Source organism: Streptopelia decaocto, assembly GCF_964273445.1.
Source record: "Streptopelia decaocto genome assembly, chromosome: 18".
Classification (NCBI taxonomy): Eukaryota; Metazoa; Chordata; class Aves; order Columbiformes; family Columbidae; genus Streptopelia; species Streptopelia decaocto.
The window spans coordinates 6,318,910-6,338,514 of NC_138673.1; the positions used below are offsets into that span (position 1 = coordinate 6,318,910).

The 19,605-nt window shown below is 40.4% G+C and overlaps 1 protein-coding gene across 2 annotated transcripts; it reads right to left on the reverse strand.

Moving 5' to 3' along the window:
* Positions 1–3,635: 3,635 nt before the first annotated feature.
* INPP5K (inositol polyphosphate-5-phosphatase K) lies at positions 3,636–19,457 on the reverse strand. Of its 2 annotated transcripts, XR_014185655.1 has the most exons (13): positions 19,282–19,457; positions 16,620–16,727; positions 16,017–16,125; positions 14,458–14,574; positions 13,947–14,119; positions 13,253–13,364; positions 12,549–12,658; positions 9,599–9,791; positions 9,244–9,381; positions 8,783–8,866; positions 7,496–7,600; positions 6,231–6,442; positions 3,636–5,009 (listed from the first exon to the last, which is right to left on the reverse strand). XR_014185655.1 is itself a non-coding variant. In XM_082068581.1 (12 exons), exons 1-12 carry the CDS (start codon positions 19,314–19,316, stop codon positions 6,344–6,346), a joined length of 1,383 nt encoding a protein of 460 aa, XP_081924707.1. In that variant the 5' UTR covers positions 19,317–19,457; the 3' UTR covers positions 3,636–6,343. The 2 variants fall into 2 exon arrangements, 1 of the variants encoding a protein (XP_081924707.1); XM_082068581.1 differs by having other exon boundaries at positions 3,636–6,442.
* Positions 19,458–19,605: the final 148 nt, after the last annotated feature.

Sequence of the window (19,605 nt, forward strand, 5' to 3'; positions counted from 1 at the left end):
AAGTATTTCCACAGGAAATACATTTTAATTATTTTCTAAAGTCCCAGTCACTTAATATTAACATTCATTGCTACTAATTTTATCCTTGTGAGAGAAAACTGTTCCCAATACAGCTACCGACACTTGGATGATGAACCTGTCTTGCAGAAGCCTTGTATTTTTGCACTAACGTTTCTCAGTTCAGAACAATGGCCACCGAGTTGGTTATCTTGTAACTAACACTACAAGAAGGGAAAAGAGAACAATAAAGAAAACAGGCTTACAGTCTTGCGTTCTCCATTGCGACTAACCACGCGGATGATTTCTCCCGTAGGAATACATTCGATGTGCAGTTCCATTTTTCCAAGGTAAATTAGTAAACCTCTCTGTTCTTTACGGACAGTTCTGATTTCAAAGCACAATGGCAGAATTCCCTGAGCAGTCTGAGAGAAGACCTGGACTAATTGCAGTCTTTGGTTCAAAGCCCTGCTGTGAGAGGAAGAGATGAACCTCTGTATTTATACTAAGTGTAGATGTGAGCTGAAACAACAATTAAGTTCAAGACTAGTTTCCACTAGTTACAATGTGTCAAGACAGTTCCAAGAAGCCTGAATTTATGTTCGTGTTTATGGCCACAAACTTTGTTGATGTTCCATTTTAGTCCCAGCGGACTTAGAAAAGTCAAGTCGCTGCGGATGCTGTTCCATAGGTATTAGCACGAAACAATCACACAGTAGACTTGACAAATCTACTGAGAGATTTTACATAGAAAAGATTCTTCAGCTTCACCTCCAAGACACTCGGTTTTGAGACAGAGCAACAGAAAATACTGATTGCTCCCATGGTAACTACAGGAAGTTCTTCAAATTGCTGCAGAAGTAAATCATTATTAATTGAAGGCTTAAGCAGTTAACTAATCATGAAAAAGGAAATTAACTTGCACGTTACTGCACAAAAAATCCTGCTGTGAATTTGAAAAAAAATAAGAACACTGATTTAAGTGCAATTGCAGAGCTTTGCTATAGCCATGTGATCCATTAATGCAAATATCTAGACCTACCACCCCCTAGCAGAAGCAGGATCCTGCCAATGACTGAGGAAAAAAAGATCAATCTACGTCTCAGGTATTTTTAGACTTGTTCTTAGGGGACGATTCCTTCTGTCTTGTTGGAATAGCCAAATTTGAATTTTCAACTCTACTGCAAACCAATCCAGATGATACTACTTGTCAAAAAACCTACCTAGATGTTAAGATTAACAAGCACCTGGCAATTCAAGACCAGATAGAGAGATCATCATTCTGTTCAGTAAAAGAAAAGAAATGGCCTGTCACCGCTCTGTGTTTTGTATCTGGAATTATTCTTGCACTTCCCTTAACTGTTATGTACAAGATTGTTCCAGTCCAACAATCATTTCCTTTGACCACTTACTTCCCAATATAAGATTCTACCGAAAAAGAGATTTTATCACATTCAGAAAAACCGTCATTGTCACTTCCCCAAACAAAACCACCCTGCTCAGAATAAGGAGCAATACCTAGCCTGTCTTATTTACCCTTCTTACGTAGAGAAATTGCAAAGATTAGTAGTCTAAAACACAAGGGCTCTTTAACTAGAATGATTTCTGTGACACATACCAGAATTATGTACAAAAAACCTTCTGAAAATGGGCTACAAGTAATTGAGAACAAGAACAAAAACAAGAAAAGGATAAAGAAAGCAGAAAGAGGCTGAAGAAAAAAATATATGAGAACAAAATAGAAAAGGGAAGAGAGGAACATAGCGTGGGCTCTCCCAAGACCAAGCAGTATGCTGTAAAATCACAGCTACAATAAAGCTTGTATTTGATAAACAATGCTGAAACATTCCCTACTCGGCTGATGTCTGTGTTTGAGAACTGTCAGTTTCAAACAAAGTACAGTTAACAGGTTAAAATGTTTGCTATTGTATTTTTCCTCTTTCTGCGGTGCTAGTAAATTCTTGTTTTCTGAATTCTTCCCGCACCTCTGCATTTCCTCTCACCAGTTTGCATTCCCAGATCTCATACTTCCCCACTTCACAGTTTTCCTTTAGTGAAAAGGAATCCTTGGATCCTTCCAACCTGTGCTTCACATCCTCCCACACAGGTTTTTTGCTACTTTCCAGATTGCACATACGAGATGTTCTTTTCATTGCAGAGACCTTGAAAGGGGAAGATGGCGGTTCCACTCTAATACAAGAGGTGGGATGTACACACACAGATACATGACTTTTCTTAAGTTGAAGCAATTAAGCAGACAAGTTCACTGTAGTTCTGAGGAGATCAGTTCCCAGAGTAACTCAACATGTAAGACATGGATCCATCAGGTGGTGAGTGCTGCTGCCTTGGCTGAACACAAACAACAGCTTACACTGCGCTACCGGGTACTACACAGCTCTAATGTTTGAGCTTGCGCCTGAAAAGAGTTAAAGATCAAAGAGAACAAGCTGTCCACGTTGACGCCTCCAAAAATCTTTTTCTCCATTCTCTTTCAGGATTGGTATAAAGAAAAATCAGGTGTAAGGAAACTAGGATATTATCTGCTTAACGCATGAGTTATAATGCTAAATAACAGTGGTATTCATGCAATGATGAGTACCAGGAACTTTCTGTGAGCTCGGTATCTTGCTATTGCAAAAGAAATTGCTTCATTTCAATCACTTTTGAATAGTGAATCCCCATATCCAAGGTCAGAAAGGGCCATCGGAAATATTCCTGTTAGTAATGCAGAGTTCTCAAAAAAGGTATCGTTTCCTCTCTCAAGGAAAACCTAAATCCAGCCTTGTTCAACTGGCCTTTCCACTGCAGTATATTAATTAAGACAAGTTCATCTAAGTGTCACTTAGTGTCCAAGAGTAGAGAAGGAAGTAGTGGTAGTAGAAACAATAGTCTTTATCGGAAGGTATTTTTAGGGTCTAACAAACACGCAAGACATCTTAGAAATATTTCCTGTTTACACAGAGCTGTACTATCTGTGTGCAACGATACCCTGCACATCCTGAGGTTAGCTAGGAATCAGAAATATATGGAAGTTAAATAAGACTATACTGGACAACGTTCCTTGGTGGACATATTTTCTACTTTAAAATAAATTCTGTAATAGCAGGGAATTATGAAAAGTTACCATTCAATGGAAATTCTTTGATAGCAAATTTATATTAAAACATACAAAATTTATAACACAAAAGATAATGTAGCAGATCTTTCACAAAGACAAAATAAGACACCTCAATTCACACTGTGAAAAAAGTGAAATTAGAAGAACCTGTTCTTAAAAATTAAGAAAGCAATTTAAGTGGCTTGAGCATTTTTACAAGGAAAATGTCAAAACCTCCTCAATGGGGGAGAGGGAACAGAAAATCCAAAACAGAAGTCCATTTAATACTGGATTCACTTAAATAGAAGAAAAAACAACTAAGCCTGCATTGTCCAAAAGAAAAATAGTATTTGTCCTTGACCTTTTTTGCTGGTCAAAGCCCTATTGCATATGTTATTACTGACATATTTCTGTTCTAAAATACCATCGTATCTGTGCATTAAATATGACCAAAGTTCCTTGGAGAAACGTTACTATGTACAAAGTCATCCTTCCCACCCAAACCAATGTCTTTGTTGTCAAATTAACAGAAGCCATGTAGAACACTTCACTGCCAGGATTTATTTTAGTGGTACATGAAAAGAAGACACATGAGTATAAAAACATTTCCAGTGATTATAACATCCAATTAAAGGTGTTTTAAGAAATATAAATTTCATCAGAAATTGCATCATTTCAAGTCAAAGAAGAGTCTGAAAAGCTACCATAGGTAACAGTAGTAAACAAAAGTGCTACTGTGTGCATAATGCTTAAGTGTACAGTTCTGTGCAGCATCCTACTAACACACCAGCAGATTCGATCACAGCTGCTGTGGGCATTTTCAGTGAAGTCCTTGGTTCAAAGGATTAGTTTACAAAATGCAGCTTCTATGTCCAGTGATTGAGAGGGTTTATCAGCTCACACAACATTAAGGATCTTGAGTTTCTTGCCCATGTAAAGCGGCTGTATGGCTCCCCCTCTGAGCTGCTCATGAACAGCAGATGCACCCTGATTAGAAGAAACTGGATCTTGGTCCACAATAAATCGCCAGCTGTGGTCTGGAATTCAAAGGCCACTGTTCTTGGAGCTCCCCACGGAATCTCCCCGCATGGAGTATGGTAATAGTTACACGAGCAAAATCAGAAACCGAGTACAACTCAAGAACTGCAAGCTCTTTGCAATGGAATACGGATTTGTCTGATGCCCTAATTGCCAGCAAAAGTCACCTATCTGAAAGATTTAGTGCAAAATAAATTCTGTAAGACTAATACAAATGTGAAAAATGTCTCTAATACTGTTCCACATGTAATAGGAATGTACAAACTGTAAACCTTGAGGCGGTTTTAATCCATGCAATGAACACTGTGTCCTCTGAACCTGCCCTCACTACTCACGACTGGAAACAGTTCCCAACACCAAAATAAGCTGAGATGCAACTAAATAAACTCTACAGAGGCTAAGTGTTCTTAAACCCCACATGGCAACTATCCAACCAGTTAACCTATGTTATCATTTCCACAGTATACAAAGATGCCTGGACCCCAGAAGATTTTATACAGTGACTGATATAAGCAAATAACTGCAAAACAAATGACATATCAAAGTGTTAACTTTCTATCTCAAAAGAATCCTGAAAAAACTAAGGCTGTGAGAAAAAGAGCAAAAAAAGAAGCCATTCAGTTCTGAAGCGATATTCCAGCATAAACACACCAACATCCTTTGCTTTGCTCTTCCACCTAAATCAAATTTTCTCCTTTCTATCCATAACCAACATGCCAGTGATGAGTAACTAACTTTACTTACCACACACAGTAGGGAGCTCACAGCTGTGTGTCTAGAGCACGGGAGACTTACGACTGCGCTTTTCTGGCACTGCAGTCTGGGATTCTGAGGAATGCTGGTGCCTCTTCCCATCTTTTCCAAACATCTCCATTTCCTCAAGAAACAAAACCATTTCTGAAGCTAACTACCTTTCAGGTTTTTCAAGGTACATAATGTTTCTTTTATCCTATTTCTACCCTCAAGTGCACAGGATACATTAAGGTCTAAGCACCTCTAGAAAACCAGAAATTCTGCTGACCAATTGCTATAAATGGAAGAGATTTACAATTTTGATAGCACAGGTTCTGCCATAAGAAAGAATCTGTTGCAGTGAAATTCCTCATTTATAATACATATCGTCTCTGTATTAAGTGTAGCAATTATGTGACAGGATGGTATCAGGGAAGTACTTAAATTTGGGTTTAGCTTTCCAAATTCGATACAACAACAGAAAGCAATCTGCATTAGTACCATGATCATTAGCTCATTTTCAACAAGTGCTTCATGAACCATGGTCTGCTCACCTATGCTAAAGCATTTCTCAAATTAAGCAATTTATTTCAGAAATTGTGGGATGCTCATTAACTCTGAGCCAGGGACTACTATACAAGTGTTTTTATTTTACCTTCTTAAAATCAGAGGGAGAAACACAATAGGCAAATTGCTAAACTGTTTTATAAAAGAAGAATAAATTTTTAAAATCAGGAAAAATGTGGTTTACTAAATGTATCTCAATCTGGAAAAGTGAGAAATGGAAAATCCTCCAAATGGCATGAAGAAAAGGGTCTACTACCAAAGGAAAAATATACATGCTCCTAAGATTTTGTTTTAATGTGACTTGTTGCCACGTGTGTTTTCCAAAAGGTAATTAGGTTCTTAGGGACATGGTTTAGTGCCAGAGTCAGGTTAATGACTGGACTCAATGATCCTGAGGGTCTCTTCCAACCAAAATGATTCTACGATTTGAAAGTCAAATACAATTTTAAAACAGGATAAATAGCTATATCTAATAAATATTTTTTAAAATAACTTCATTTAAACTCAAAATTTGGAAATCAGTGACTAAGTGGCTACAGTATAGTAAATATAGTATTGTAAATAAAATATCCTCTACAAAAAAAAAAAAAGCAATCCTAAAAATCTATTGCAGATCGCAGCTTACGTTAAATCATTGGATTAGAAATGTCTATCACCTTAAAACATACACCATTCATTAAATGCTATTTTTACGGTTCTCATCCAGTGCAAGAGAGTTTCTCTCTCCATAAGAATAAAAATATCTGTTTCCACAATAAATTATCTTCTATGAGCTTACAAAGTTTCTGAACAATCCTACCTGTCTTACTTGCACTGTCTTACTCCATCTTCTAAGAGTAAAAGCTTATAATCACTAAGACATAAAGGATCATCTGACTCCTGACTTAGGACCACTAAATGCCCTTTCTGCCTTCAGAACTCATTATGTGTTTCCAGATTGTCAGGTGTCTGCATCCAACTGTTGTCTTCCTGTGTCAGATCCTTTTCTATTAATGTTCTGTTAGGCTGAATCTAGAAAAAAGTAGTTTAAAAACAAATTAACACATTCAGAAACACTGTTGCTCTATACTATCAATACACCATTATATAAAGATGTCTTACATACTTGGTAGAAACTGAGAAAATTAGAAGTGATGCAACTATGCAGCAATTATGAACTAAAAAAAACTAGTAAAAAAAACATTTAACTCATATGGAAACATTAACTGTCATGCAAAACATATGATGTGTTGTATCCACATAGAACTGACAACCATCCTGCAGAGTTTGTAGCGAGTATTAAGCTCAGAGACAACAGAAATACTGGACTCTGCAGTGTTTGTCACCAAGCAAAATATGTACAGTATCACTGAGATATAGCAACCAGTAACTTTCATTAAGTGCATCCCCTAAGCTAACAGAGTTTCACCGTCTTCTAAAACCCTTTCATCCAACAACAATGGAGAACTTCCATTTCAATCATTCTGTAACGTATTAGCACAGCCATGACAGCATGGAATATTACACACAAACAAAATTATTTTGGCAAAAAGTGCTTGTTTAGAAGTAGCAATGCTCGGTCACTTCAGCTGGCCTGTGTGGGTTAAGTCACCCTTTCAGAAATTAGGCAAAGAAGCCTGTTAAACAAATAACTTGAGTTCCAGCTGTCTTGTCTTTCCCAAATTCAAATGGCTAAGTATACGGGAAGCACTTCTGTGCAGATCCACCACAGAATAAAGCACAAAGAACTCACAATCTGTCAGAAACTTGGCAGCATTTGAGTTCTCATCTTTACAGAAACTAGGGACCTAACTGACAGAGCCTGACATTCCAAAAATGAAAGCTGAGAGAGATAAACCTGTCTTATTTCATTACAACATGTTGCAAAAGTGGCTACTCAGAGTCTTTTAGCATATCAGCAAATTATTTTATGGGATGTTAGCCAGAACATATCCTTTTTGCAATTACTTCTGCGGCCACTTGCCCCAGGATTAACACAGCTGCACACACTTACATTCAGATGCATGTGAAAGCAAAAGACATAAAAATCACATAAACATAAATCAAAGCTTCCAAATATATTACCTGAAAAGGCTGGCTGATACCAACTATTGACTGCAAATTTTTGCTGTAATAACAAAGCAAAAATTCTCCTCCCATATCAGGTATTTCTGCAGCACTCATGTAAACCTGTCAGCACAAATAAGAATAGGCAATGGGCAATTTCCTGGCCGGTATTTAGCCTTAGATGGAGTTTAGCACCCGCTTTGGGCTGCATTCCCAAGCAACCCGACGTCAAGAAGCCCCAGGCCCAGCGTGCCGGGGGGCCGCTACCAGCCTCACACCGTCCTGGGACATCACCAGGACGCTCCCCAACCTGGTGCACCCAACGGACTACTACTCACTGCTGATCTTCCAGACAGATGGGGAGGAAGCTGCATCCTGCACTCTGAGGGGATTGAAAAAAGATTTCAAGGCCTTGGGACGGATGGTAAAAGAGTCTGGGGCTCAAGTGATTTTCTCTTCCCTCCTTCCAGTTTTGGGTGATGATATGGGAGGGAATAGAAAAATTCAGTCTGTAAACAATTGGCTACAGGACTGGTGCTACAGGCAAGGCTTTGGGTTCTTTGATAACGGCTGATTTTACAAGACACCAGTCCAAACAGTGATACGTGGGAAAGGTTTATCTCGCCGGGGCAAAAGGATTCTGGGACAGGAATTAGCAGGCCTCATTTGGAGAGCTTTAAACTAGACTCGAAGCGGGATGGGGTTGTAGCTGGGCTTGCATCAGTAGGGCATCACTCTAGAGTTCATGAAGGCTGGGAGGCCTCCCATACCCCTGGGGTGAAATCGGTGTGCTCAGCTCGCTCTCTGAAATGCCAGTACACCAATGCGTGCAGCATGGGGAATAAGCAGGAGGAGTTAGAAACCTGTGTTAGGGCAGGAGATTATGACCTAGTGGCAATTACGGAGACACGGTGGGACAGCACACGACTGGAATGTGGTCATGGGTGGCTATGTCCTTTTCAGGAAACACAGGCCAGTCAGGCGTGGTGGTGGAGTTGTTCTTTATGTGAGAGAGCAACTACAATGTATTGAGTATTGTTCAGGCACAGATGAGGAGCGAGTTGAGAGTCTGTGGGTGAAAATTAAGGAGCAGGCTGGCAAGGGCTGGCAAGCCACTCCTCCCAGCTTCATGTCATCAGCAAACTTGCTGATAGTACACTCTATAGTACACTCTATTCCCTCTTCCAAATCATTGATTAATATATTGAATAATATAGGCCCCAGTACTGACCCTTGAGGCACTCCACTAGATACAGCCTCCAACTAGACTCTGCCCCAGATTAGTAAGAAATATAGTTGGCTTACTTGTTTACTGTCTTCGTTAGAAGAAATTTCATCATCTTCTACCCAAGCATAAGTAACATAGTCGTTCGCATGCCTGAAAGCCACCTGCAAAGAAAGACACGAACTATCAGCCTTCTGAAGGAAACAAAAATCACACTGCATGGAAAACTGAAAGATGTGAGAGAGATGTTTACTACTTCACTGAAGTAACTAAAACACTTCATTTTTACGATCAAAACACTGTGGGGGCAAGCACAAATAATTTGGTTTAATTTTTTTTTAATTTAAAGAGCTCAAAACTGCTCGCATGCTACGCAACCAAACTGTCAGCAGCAGAAACTAATGTGAGGCAAGGATACACAACTATATCAAAGAGTTTTGCACCAGCAAGAATCATGATGTCCTACGGCAGAAGACTATCAGCTATCCCCTCCAGTCATATTCACCATCCTGGTTAAAGAGCCTCGAGGCAGTAATGTTACCTTGAAGAGTCCAATCCAGTCCCAAGCGCTGCTCTGGAATTCAGGCACTGCAGAATAGCTGATCAGAACATCATGTTCCGTGCTCCACTCACCCACCGGATGCAGCGTGACCAAAGGATTTGACACAAGAGGCTTCAACTAGGCAAAAAAACAGAATTTAAAGTCAAGGCTGCCATTCTTTCATTTGTTCTTTCCAAGTTATTCTCTGCCACACCTGCTGTATGATTTTTAACTGTATGGAAATAACATGAAAGCAATTTGCTGCCTTCACTATAAAAAGAATGAAACACAAGGCTTATGAATTTCTGTAAAGCAAGACTTAGTAAACTTTTTCTTAACATAACTGGGACAGCACCTCAAGCCCAAAAGTTCCTGTAACAGGTTTGTGATCACTGATGCCATAGCTCATGTGACTGATATAGTTATTCAAAGTAACAGAAATCGTCTGTTCTTCTTCAGAGAATTCGCCTTCTTTTGCTGCATGCTTGCAGAGATTTTTCACTCTCCAAAGAATTCTATCAGTCCACGCCGGCTTTCTTTTCTTCTCACTGCAAAAGTGTAAGATAGAAGTGAAATGAGAAGAAAAACAGTTGCCAAAAGCTAAGAATACTGTGCAAAATCTACTCAAAGTTGAAAGACTGTCAGATACATATTAATAGAAGAAGGTGATCACATCCAAGCTTCATTTTACAACTCTGTTCAATATGCTTTACAACCAAGGTTTCCTTAATTTGAACTCCACTCCATTTACCACAAAAAAGTTTCACAGGTTTCTGAAAGAGGAGTAAAATGAAGGGGAGAAGGGAAATTCAATGGGTTAGTTGGCTTCGTACAGGAAATGATACTTTCTCCTAAAATGCTCTATAAAAACATGCAAGAATACTGAGATAATACAGCAACTGCCCCAAACATGAAATGTACAGTTATTCTGAGAAAAGGGGCACAAAGTTAAGCAAGACATAGGAAAAATTCCATAATCAAGAAAGCTGTGCCTGCAACTGTGCTGAACATCAAACTGTCATCAGATTTCAGAGACACCAAGCTGGGAGGAGTGGCTGACACGCCAGAAGGCTGTGCTGCCATCCAGAGACCTGGACAGGCTGGAGAATTGAGCAGGGAACAATTTAATGAAATATAACAAGGGCAAGTGTAGAGTCTTGCATCTGGGCAGGAACAACCCCAGGTTCCAGTATAAGTTGGGGAATGACCTGTTAGAGAGCAGCGTAGGGGAAAGGGACCTGGGGGTCCTGGTGGACAGCAGGATGACCACAAGCCAGCACTGGGCCCTTGTGGCCAGGAAGGCCAATGGCATCCTGGGGTGGATTAGAAGGGGGATGGTCAGTAGGTCCAGAGAGGTTCTCCTGCCCCTCTACTCTGCCCTGGTGAGACCACATCTGGAATATTGTGTCCAGTTCTGGGCTCCTCAGTTCCAGAAGGACAGGGAACTGCTGGAGAGAGTCCAGTGCAGGGCAAAGATGATGAAGGGAGTGGAGCATCTCCCTTATGAGGAAAGGCTGAGGGAGCAAGAAACTTCTTCTCAGTAAGGGTGACAGACACTGGACCAGGCTGCCCAGGGAGGTTGTGGAGTCTCCTACTCTGGAGACATTCAAACCCACCTGGACACCTTCCTGTGTAACCTCATCTAGGTGTTCCTGCGCCGGCAGGGGGAATGGACTAGATGATCTCTCGAGGTCCCTTCCAATCCCTAACATTCTGTCATTCTGTGTAACTCTCTATATGGATGTATTCCTTCAGAGTGAAATGGAGAAAAGATCATACCGTATGGAAGAGGAATTAGAATGGACTGGATTGAATTATAAAAGTTAATGAGCAGGATGTGTAAGGAAAACTGTCAGTTTAATAAATTTGATTATCAAAATCATCATAAACTGGAAATGCCATTTAGTTCAATATTCAAGGTACTTTTGGTTTACCCTTTCCCATATCCAAGTCTGATGCATCTTTAATAAGGTGGAAAGATTTTAAATGACTAAAGGGCTGTATCCCACTTACTCCAGTAATTATATAAACCGACAGAAATCTTTATGGGCTGCCATATGTCTGCTCTGCTGTGCAAGAAAATACCAAAAGAACAGCTTGAGTTAATACACTCACTATTTTAGAGAAAACGGCATATTAGATGGGAAACAAAACCTCAAAATCCACACTGAGAAAGTATCAGAGATAACAAAATACCATGTGCATCATATAAAGCACACTTTTCAAGGGTGCTTGCCTTGAGGTCTACCGATGACCCTGCATCCAACCAAAATACTTCTGCTAGCTTTAACAGCAACAGAATGCACACAGTATGTGTAAGCATACTTTTTGTCCTTTAAAGGAGCCAGTACAGACCATTGGGCTAAGAATAATTCTTATAATGTCTAGGTTTGGATTATTATAAGTATTTTTTGTTAGCTGGGTTTATTGCTGGTCCCATTTTATGTCTTCACACTCATTTAGGGAGCAAAATGTCTTTGGATCCACATGCATAAACAAATGAATATGAAGTGCAACAGCAGAGCAGACAACACTACAGCTTTCAGACAGGTTCAGAAAATCCCTGAAGAAAATCAGTTGTCATCTGATTTTCAAATATTTCACAAAAATCAAATCAAAAGCTCAGCAGGAGCATTGTTTTGATTCTGAAATATTTACAAATCTATGAAATCCAGAAAGTTTTCTTCTTACTTAAACCAAAACAGGGACTTCTGTTCTCTGGAAGTAAAAAAAAAGGTCAATACAAAGGCCCTGTTTGGACAAGAACTTATCCATCTGTCAAAACATAAGACTAACACTTAACAACAAATTTTAGTATCAGATAAAAACTTTGGAAACTTAAGCTACTCCATTTTCAACATAAAATAATTTATAAAGACACATTTACATTTATTTTCAAATACCAGCAGTATCAAACAGAAGGCTTAAACAAAGAAGGAAAACAAATAGCAATTACTTTTTTCCTTTTGCTCACTTCTAGGAACCAATGGGCACTTGTAGTATTACAGAACAAAATAAGAAGTGATTTAAACAAGCACTGGTTTATTCTGTTAATCTAGTCTTTCCAAAAAGAAAGCTGGGCTGTTTCACTACTTCCCCCATGCAGTCTGCAGACTGAGGCTTCTTCAGTCAGAAATATTCATTTATTCAGATGTGACGACTGAATGAGTCTAATAGAATAGTGCAACAGCCCCAGTTAACTGGTAAATTCAGAAAATTCAGGTTTGCTTACTAAAGTGATATTTAATCAAGCACTGCATTCACTCTAATATTCCGTGTCTAAACTCCTCTTGTTATGCTTTTACCTTGTATCATACACATCTGAATAAAGGTCAAACTTGTAGGTGGGTTTAAACTGCAGAGGACCCTCTATGAATTCCCGAAGAAATGCTTCCTCCTTTTTTGCCATGTTTAACTGCAGAAATTAAAAAAAAAAAACTTTTAAAGATTATATTTAAAAATCAGAATGCAAAGAGTAATTGGGAAAGGAGCTGAGAAAGCATCTTCAAGTAGAATTTCACATCTCGGTCAGTACAACATACTTGGAAAGGTAAATGCAGAAGGGCCTCTGTTATTGCCAGAAATCCTGACACGATCAGTTTAAAAGTTTTGTAGCAATTTACTCAAAACAAATTCCATAATAAGTTCCTCTTAAAAATCATTCTTGGGAGAAATAAAAAGGAGAAGAAATTACAGCACGGAACAATTCACAAGCCACGAAGCTCAAAGAAAGCTTCAGTCAAACATGAGAATTGCAAATGAGTAAGAAACTAAACAAAAGCAGAAAATGTTGGCCATTATTTGGGGCTTATGACTGAGAAGTGAGAGACTGAACAGCTGAATCTGCTCCTCTTCATGACTACTCTGAATTTGTGTTCTTTAACAGGAATTAGAAACTCAAGAGGTAATGGTAACTACTGTTGTATTTGTATGCATTAAAAACAAAATAAAACAAACCAACAAAAAAAAAAAAAAAAAAAAAAAACCCAAACAGATTAAGACAACATACCTGGTCCTTTTCCCACAAGAGATTGTAACGTTTGTTATTTATTGATTCTCGGACAAAATGAATCCCATAATCTGCTATTCGGAAATTTAGATCTCCAAACCAGAAGAGAACACTTAAAAAAAAAAAAGGACTTGAAATAGTAAATTAAGTCCCTTGCATTCTCATGTTTGCTCATTACTGCCTGGGTATTAACTTATCCTGAGTCTCCTAATGACTTACATCTCTATTACAGACACATCTAAAATTAAACTTTAACAGTAGGTAAAGTAATTGACAAAATTAATGACCTATGTAACAATTGGTTACGTTAATCCACTAACTCAGAGCTCTGGTTCAGGGCCTTAGCAAAGCAAGGATACATATTGGGTGTTCTATCAATGTTTTTTTCAACCCATATTTAGACTCCAACACATGAAAACAATGGAACATACAAATGATTCCTTCAGAATTAAGGAACCAAAGCTGTGCAGTACGTATGCTAACAAATTTAACGTAATTTAAGACTGGAAGAGAACAGTCTTGCAAAATAGACCTCAATCTTTCAGGTTATCTTTTTCTCCCAGGATTCTGGGTCAAGGGTGAAAAGAGATTTAAAATAAAAACAATGGATGAAAACACCAAAACTCTTCAGTGCACAACTTTACCATATAACAGATAAAAACAATACAGACAGAATAGGGTCTGAACAACTCACTCATGATCCAAGGTACTTGGAATATTCTCTCCTTCAAACTGCATTTCCAGAATTTTCTCAAAGTCATCCACTCGCTGTTCTGCATTCTCCATGTGAGCAGGCAAGTGGCAGTTCATGAAACACATTGTATGACCATAGAGGGACATGCGAACAGTGACTCCTCCTTTGTTCCCCTGGTACCGAAGATTAACAACATTTTCTAAAGTTACATTTCCAGTCAACACCTGCAAATGTAACTATTACCACCACCTATACATTTTAAATATTGCTGTTTAGATTTAAATGAATACAATTTCTTCCTACGTAAGCTGTTGTATAGCAGCAAATAAGCTGGTAAAATTATGGTCTGTGCTGCATGCTTGCATGCAAGGTTCAAACAAGTGAATCTCACTGTCTGTTTATTAATTTTTAAGTAAACCATATATCCTCTCTCCCACCATGAAACCACTGAGAGGCACCCACCACCAAGGCAGAAGTAACCAGGGCGATCGAGTCTCAGATCCTTCCTTACCCAGTATCCATAGAGGCCTGTGCGCGTGTACTGGGTGTGAATGTCCCGTATGAAGGGAAGGTGGACGTGTTTCACAAAGATCAGCAGCAGTAACCCCTGCATGCGAACGGACGAGAGCTGGAAAAGAGACGAAAGACATAATGGTCACTGCCTGTGCTGATTTTGACCTGGCCTGACAGTCCCTTCTTATTACTAGAGCTAATCAAGTCCTGCTGAAAACCATTAGGTGGCAGCATCCATTCATTAGCTCGTCCGAAGTGCCACACTTATAAATTAGAATTCAAAATCAACCATGCATACCACTAGGAATTCTTTCTGTCTGTATACAGGGCCTGAATGTCAGCCCACAGCCAGATTTTGAATGTTTATCAGCAATAACTTACACAAGAATGAACGATGTTTTTTTTTTTTTCTTTTTATAATTCCCAATGGGTCCTTTGTTTTATTTAATTACAGTTAAAGGAATGGCACAACTACTAAGCAGTTCCCTGTCCTTCTGGAACTGAGGAGCCCAGAACTGGACACAATATTCCAGATGTGGTCTCACCAGGGCAGAGTAGAGGGGCAGGAGAACCTCTCTGACCTACTAACCACCTCCTTTCTAATCCACCCCAGGATGCCATTGGCCTTCCTGGCCACAAGGGCCCAGTGCTGGCTCATGGTCATCCTGCTGTCCCCAGGACCGCCAGGTCCCTTTCCCCTACGCTGCTCTCTAATAGGTCATGCCCCAACTTATACTGGAATCTGGGGTTGTTCCTACACAGATACAAGACTCTACACTTGCCCCTGTTATATTTCATTAAATTGTTCCCTGCCCAATTCTCTTGCCTGCCTAGGTCTCTGGATGGCAGCACAGCCTTCTGGCGTGTCAGTCACTCCTCCCAGCTTGGTGTCATCAGCAAACTTGCTGATAGTACACTCTATTCCTTTGTCCAAATCACTGATGAATAATACAGGCCCCAGTACTGACCCCTGAGGCACTGCACTAGATACAGGCCTCCAACTGGACTCTGCCCCATTGACAACTCTCTGGCTTCTTCCCTTCAGCCAGTTTGCAGTCCACCTCACTACCCGGTCATCCAGACCGCACTCCCTCAGTTTAGCTGTAAGGATGCTCACCTACCTCCTCTTCAAGATCCAGGGCCTCAAACCTATTACGGAGGGGCACTTGGGAAAGCAAAGCAGGTAGGAAGGGGAGTTGCCCACGGCCCGAACTGGAAATAGCTTCCAACCCTCATAATCTTTTCTGTCCCCTACCTCTGCCCGACAGCAACAGGGCAGGGGCTGTCTCCCACATATACCCACTAAAATCCCCTTTTACATATTTGCAATTTATTTTCACCTGCAAACAAGTCGGGGCGAGGCAGGGGGTTGGGGGGGAGCGGGAAAACTTACCAAGCTTAATGAATATCATTGCCATTGTTTTGGATATTTCTAGTGAAAGCGGGTACTTAGGCAGCCTGCATTAGAAGCATCGCAATACAGTTGCCAATATTGCATGAAGCTGGGAAAGACATTTTCCTTCACTGCTGTAACACTTAAGACATGTAAACAATTACCTTGATATATCCCAAGGGAGCCAATACAGTCATGAAAAAAATGCTCCATGGATCATCAAATGCCAAGTCAGACAGAAAGTTTGTGATTCTGGAGTTCACCTCCTGTAAGCTGAATACATCAAGATTACTCACATTGGATCACTTGGTTTTGACAGAATTCATATAACCTTTTCAAAGCACAGACCACAACATCCTAACAAATCTCTCTCAGCATAAGTGAGAAGTTTCTTGCTGTTCAGTTTCTCACTTACAAGTAGTTTAATCCATCCACAGATCTAACACATCTATCACTGAGAAAAAGCAAAGTTAAAGGAGCTTAGATACACCTGATGAGAGAGTTTTAGACAATGTTAGACTCAAGATATGTTATGACAAATAACCTGTCAGGTCTTTGAATTTCAGGAAAGTCTGGAAAACATGATAGCAGATTATTATTATGGCCATTATGAAGACTCCAGTCTTCACCTTCTGTTAGCAATAACGTTAAACCACCTCCTAGGCAGTGATTCCCATAGCACAGTCCTCCGAAAACAGACAGAAAGCTGTTGAGACTTGGCGGTTTCACAATTAACTTACAAATCAAGTTCTCTAATATATACTTACCCTATAACATACATGTCCATAGTTGGTCCCACTGAATTGAGCTGAAGTAAACTACTGACATCAGGAGGTGGAGAAGCTGTGCCCACATTCCAGGTAACTATGTGTAGTCTACAAAGAAACAAAAATCACACAAAATCAATGCTAAAGTTGAAATACGAAGAGGTAACCAACCCTAAGAGCATCTAATCTCCCCATAGTATTCCTGCCTACAGAAAACAAAGATTTTCTGTCCGTTTCGTGAATCAGAAATCTATTTATTAACTAGCATTAAAAAAATCCCCAAAAACTGAAAAGAAAACGCACATGCATACACAAAACAAATCAACTACATGGAACAAAACCTGAATTCTTGCCACTTATCCTTCAGCTTTTTCCCCCAGATAAGGAAAGCTTCATCTAGAGTACGAGACACTTCTTCATGAATCTCATCATCCGAGCTGATGTCCTCTACACAAGCCATGAGCTGGGCTACTCGTTGGCGGAGCTGCAAGCGGCCACTGGACCCTGTGCTGCTGAAACTTGCCGAACGGCTGCGGAAGTTGTGCAGGTTTTCTAAATCGTTTAGGGAGACGGCTGCTGAATCTTGAAATGCATCTTCGCTACTGAAGGATGCCATTTGCTCAAAAGAAATAACTACACTCTGAAGGACCAGCCCATTAAAATCCTAAGTATAAAAGAAACAGATGGCTAAGGGTCTTCTAGATCAAGTTTTCACTGGTGTGAAACTCAGCATTGCTTCTAATGCCAAAAGACAAATGTAGATGCAGCAGCGCTGAAAAAAACTGTAGCATTACCACCACGCTCATGGGATTGTTACAAAACCTGCAATTACATCCTACCTCACACAGTGAATTGTTTCTTCATAGTAGATTTAATGTGGTTAATTCTATAAGCTCAAGATTTAAAAGAATTTATTGTTGATTTGAATCAATCATGTGCCTCCACCTGTGGGCTAGTAAAAATATAATCTCCAGCTCCCAAACATACAAATACACAGTTCTGACCAAAGACAAGCAAAGCTACTGCAACATTTACACGCCACAGGACCTGTCTATTGTTTTTTTATAAGATGGTAATTTCAATATCAGAGCTTCTAAAAATGGGTTCACTTTATCACCAGTCTTGTTACATGTCAGACATACTTAAAAAACAGTAAGATGTTAATTTTCAATCTATCTTAAAGTCCTATAAGGACCCTATAAACAATGGCAGTTAAGTTGTGAATCCAAACACCCCCATTATCAGGGCCAGTAAAATATGTGCTCAAGGTGACACACAAGGTATGTGGAAGAGCTGGAAAGCGGTCTTGCATACCAGAGTAATTCAATGATCCATAATTTCTCTCATCAATAGCTTATCTTTGTAAGACCACATTGAAGTCAGCTAAAAGCTATTCTACAGCAAATTTCCAGGAGGGAGGACAAAAAAAGAAAGGTATGCATGCTGTAGGTCTAATTTTGCCATCAGAGACGTGTCACTTGGGGAGCCTCTGCAGTTACAAATTTCATAAGACAATTGTATGATTAAACAAAACTGAAATAATATTGAAGTCATCAGTCATTACTAACAGAAATTAAATTCCCCAAATACCCAGTATCCACACTACTAATAAACCAGGAAAGCCTGCAGTGACAGAATTGACACTAAAAGAAAAAAATACTTGTAAAAATTAAGAACATCCTAATAATTCAGTTTCATTGTAGGTTGTGGCTATGTCTGCAGGAAAAAAACTTACTAATGAGGAATGTACATGCACCTGCCAAGCAAATAATCCACAGCATTGTGCAGCCCCCGAGGTTTACTGATGCTCCCAACATCCCCCAAGGCCGCACAAGGAGCAGGGATCAGAGCAACATCAACTTCATCTGATTTCACGAAGCCTTCACCAAAGGGAGGACGATTCTGCTCCAACTGTCTGTGAACTCTCAGTATCACTAGAGTACAGTCGCAAGGGCATATTGTGCAAAAACATTCCTAAACACCAGCAAACTACTAAAGACATTACTTAGTGTCGCTGATCCCTAAAATAATTCAATAGCAGAGAATTTTATACTATTTATAATACTGCATTAAGATGACTTTTAAGATCTTTGAGCAAATGCTCACGTTTGGCTTTTTTCTAATTTTTCCTGTTATAGACAACTACTCAGCCACCCTTTAAGTAGATTTCTCTAGTGAACCGAGCCCACAGGGTGTGACACTGCAACTTATTGCCACACAAGACACAACGTGAGGATGCAACGTCAAAACGCAACATCAAAACATCATAACAGCAGAAGCCAGACATTTATCTAAGTTTCTTCCTCCACCCGACATGTGGGGAGTTTGAGGCACTAGACACATTAATAGCAAGCACAGTAGGTCTTGCCCTCATTAACCGTAAGTAGGTCTCTGGAAAGCCCCAAGGACCCAAACAATACTCAATAAGCCTCCCTGAAACACCTCCAGTCCCGACGCTCGCAAATCAGAAAATCAGCTTTTCTTCTCTATTCCATACGACTACGTAACATCGCCAATTAGTATAACTCCCTGTTAATAAGCAGAAACACAAATCGCGCTAATTCTGAGCTAATTACGTAACGCCTTAGCTACTTTTCTCCCCTCCTCACAAAAGCCGCCCTCAGACCCGCGCCTCACGCCGGAGCCGCCCCTGACCGCTCACCTCAGCTCCCTCACGTCCGACTCCGCAGCCTCCATTTCCTCACCGCCGCCACCAGAGCTGCAGTCAGGGACGGCGGAGGGGACAGTGACGAGAAGAGCGGAGAGGACAGCGGAAGGGACGGCAGAAGAGCCGGGCTCGCCGGGCCCAGCCCGCGGCCTCCTCCACTCCCCTCAGCAGCGACCCGCCCGCTGCCGGCAGCGCGTCGCGCCCATTGGCCAGCGTGACGGGGCGGGAAGGGGCGGCGGGAGGAGGGCGCCGCCTGGCGGGCGGAGGACCGCGGCGCGGCTGCCAGCACCAAAGCGGCGCTTGCACCCCCGGGGATGC